The sequence below is a fragment of the Sapajus apella genome, unplaced genomic scaffold (genome assembly GCF_009761245.1).
Source record: "Sapajus apella isolate SASKATOON/1434 unplaced genomic scaffold, GSC_monkey_1.0 scaffold53, whole genome shotgun sequence".
NCBI classification, from domain to species: Eukaryota; Metazoa; Chordata; class Mammalia; order Primates; family Cebidae; genus Sapajus; species Sapajus apella.
In genome coordinates, this window is record NW_022436993.1 from 12,868,148 (window position 1) to 12,871,279 (window position 3,132).

A 3,132-nucleotide genomic window follows, 5' to 3' on the forward strand; every position below is an offset into this window, starting at 1 on the left:
CCCAAAGTGCTGGGATTACAGGCGAAGCCCGCCCGGGATGGTATTCTGATTCCTAATTTCCCTGGTCAGAAATCTTTCTTCCTGGATTTACTCTCATGTTACTTTGCGTCTCTGATTTTGTTTGCCATATTCTGCAAACATGTTGTCTCCAGATAGTTTGAATGCTACCCAAAGGCTTGTCACTGTGTTGTGCACAAAATGGGACTTCAAGTGTTATGGAGCCCTGGTAGGGCTCATGTGTGTAACCCAGCACTTTGGGAGGCCAAGGTGGGCGGATTGCGTGAGGGCAGGAGTTCAAGACCAGCCTGGTCAATGTGGTGACCCCTCGTCTCTGCTAAAAATACAAAAATTAGCTGGGTGTGGTGGCAGGCACTTGTAATCCCAGGTACTCTGGAGGCTGAAGCAGGAGAATCACCTGAACCAGGGAGGTGGAGATTGCGGTGAGCTGAGATCGCACCACTGCACTCCAGCCTGGGCCACAGAACTAGACCTTGACTCAATCAATCAGTCAATCAATCAATGTGTTCTAGGCTGTTTAATTATACTGTTGAAGGAGATTTTGATAGGAAGGAGCACAATAAACATCATTGTATTGCAGAATATTCAAGAGACCAAAGAGACCACTGGGTGAAACAGGAGGATTTTATGAAAGTGGCCACCAGCTCAGCAAATTACTATCCAAGGCTAAGCAAAGGAGAAAGAAAACGGGGTACTTTTTATACATCCAGGATGACATAGCAGCTAACAGGTTTACAGAAGCCAGAACAAAGAACAGTTAATTTGTAACATGTTTTGTGATGTATGTTACATTTGAGAAATAGCATTTTGAGAAACGCATTGTACATTCTTTGGGTGTTATCTTGCCCTGTGACCTTGCAGCTGGTCAGCAAGAAAAACAGGAGCCTTGAGATGCCTGGGAACTTTGCTGAGAATGTGGGGAGAATAGAAAAGACAGGTTTTACACGGAGTTAATTTTAAGTAGAGCTGGGGGTTAGGTTTTATATTAAACAGCACACAGCAAAACAAAATTTATTATATAGCGACTACAAATTATAACGTTTTGCTTTTACTATTATTGCTATTATTTAATTCTCTTCTTGAATTGTGGTTATTTGGTGAATTTTAATACAGTACTTTAACAAACCTTTTCATAAAGTTGCTTTGGTTGTCAAAAAAATTGTGACCTTTCCTCCTATCAATAACTTCCTAAAGTATAGCTCAAAAAGGTGGGGGGGAGGGGCCAGGAGAGAGGGAGCAGCTGAGACATTATTGGAATCTTATTTGCCTCAAGATCACGCAGACAGCTTATTCAGTTGGTGGATTATATAAATAGAACAGAGAATTCATAGTTACTGAATCTACCATGAGTTAGATACAGACTTTCTCATACAATCCTCACGGTTATCCCACAAGGTTAGAAATTGGGAAGAGAAGAGAAAGAGGGGGGAACTGAACTCTGGTTTCTACGGAAGCGGAACCAAGAATGATTTCTAAGGGCAGCTCCGCAGCCCGCTCGCCTCATCGGCTGGGGCCGCCAGATCTGGAAGTTTCGGTTTCCGTTCGCGCGACTGCACCTGCACAGACACCGGCAACTCCTAACCAGAGCAACACCTGCGTTTGTTTGGCAGGAATGAGCTTTGCACTGGGCGGGACTCAGGGCCCACCGCATGCGGCGCAGCGCGGGCGATTTAAACCCCAGGCAGCTGGCGCCTGGAGCCCTACCGGAAGCTCCTTGGCGCTGCCCCCGGTCTCTTGGCTTCTCTCATTGGACACGGCTGCGTTCGGCCGGCCAATGGCGAGGCGGCGCGCAGCTTCCCGGAAGTGGTGGCGCGGTAGGGGCAGGCCTGGGCTTCCTCTGCGGGCGTGGGGTCCACGGCGTTGGTATCGGTGGCACTATGAGTTCCTTCGAGGGCCAGATGGCCGAGTATCCCACCATCTCCATAGACCGCTTCGACAGGGAGAACCTGAGGGCCCGCGCCTACTTCCTGTCCCACTGCCACAAGGGTGAGTGAGTGCTGCGCGCAGCAAGCTCCCAGGGCGCGGGTGGCTGGAGAGAGGACGGGAGGGCCCGGCCCTGGAGCAAGGGCCTGCAGCCTGTGGGAGGCCAGCGAGAGAGGGGCCCGCACACCTTGTCCCCGTCGGGCTCTTCAGCCTTTCAAAGGCTTCATCTATTTTCGGATCTGGGCAACGCGGCGTAACGGCGCCTGCCAGTTGCGCCCGGGCCAGCTTGATCAGGCACTCCTAGTAGGTTCCCTTGGTAGCTCTGCTGGTGGCCGATGGTCAGAGATGGGCGAGGGTTCTTCCCCCAGAGCCTCGCCACCCTGTATAAAGAAAACAAGTTTCAGATCCGTTTGACCACACCCTGAAACATCGGTTAGCAAGCAGGCACACTCAGACACACACAGTTATGAAACAGCCCACCTGAGAACTCCCTGAAGTACAAGCTCCCTGGCCTTTGGATGTTCTCTCTGCATGCAATATAAAAGCTTTGCTCCAGTCTAGGATGGCGGGATTTTACCCTTCTAGATGGTATCAGGCAACCAGAAGAGCAACTATGATTTTACAGCTGGATCCTTTCACAGCTGGACGGATTTAGGGAATTAGAGTGTCGCTGTTAGGAGCTGGAGGCTAGATACTCCAGGCAGAGACTGGAGCTAATTTCCAGAGTTTAAATACCGCTAATTTCACAACCATTGTTCATTTTCGCTTCTTTTATGCTAATAAGTCACTAACTTTTACCAGTGAAAACAGTTTTAATGCTCATTGTGCTAATTAGCTCGCCCATTAGTATTAATTGGAGAAAATGATCAGCTGCATCGCTGGAGTTGCTGCCTGCTGCTGTGTGGCCTTGCAGAGTGCTGGAGCAGGAGGATGTTCCCACTACCCTGTGGAGTCAATCAGTGTTACAAACCCATATGCACATGCACAGTGGGAAAATGTTTTAAAGTAAATTACAGGTATCCAAACACTGCCTTTCCTCACAGGATTGGTGAGAAGGCCAACTGTTGTCTTATATGTAGAATCAATCACTTGGACTATAAATTGTTGAAATTACTACTTCCGGGAAATGTCTCTGCTTTTTTTCCACAAAGCCACCAGTGATTTCTTTTTTTTTTTTTTTTTTTTTTTTTT

At 48.2% G+C, this 3,132-nt stretch overlaps 1 protein-coding gene across 10 annotated transcripts in view; it reads left to right on the plus strand.

Moving 5' to 3' along the window:
- Window positions 1–1,425: 1,425 nt before the first annotated feature.
- The window catches only part of DCLRE1C (DNA cross-link repair 1C), a 38,493-nt gene continuing 36,786 nt past the window's right edge, over window positions 1,426–3,132 (plus strand). For 2 of the 10 annotated variants that reach the window (XM_032243997.1, XM_032243998.1), the window contains exon 1: window positions 1,426–2,004. In XM_032243997.1, the coding sequence (XP_032099888.1) occupies window positions 1,484–2,004 (521 nt within the window). In that variant the 5' untranslated portion in view covers window positions 1,426–1,483. The remainder of the gene's footprint in view (window positions 2,005–3,132) is intronic. The other 8 variants (XM_032243996.1, XM_032243995.1, XM_032244001.1 and 5 more) reach the window with 6 other exon arrangements.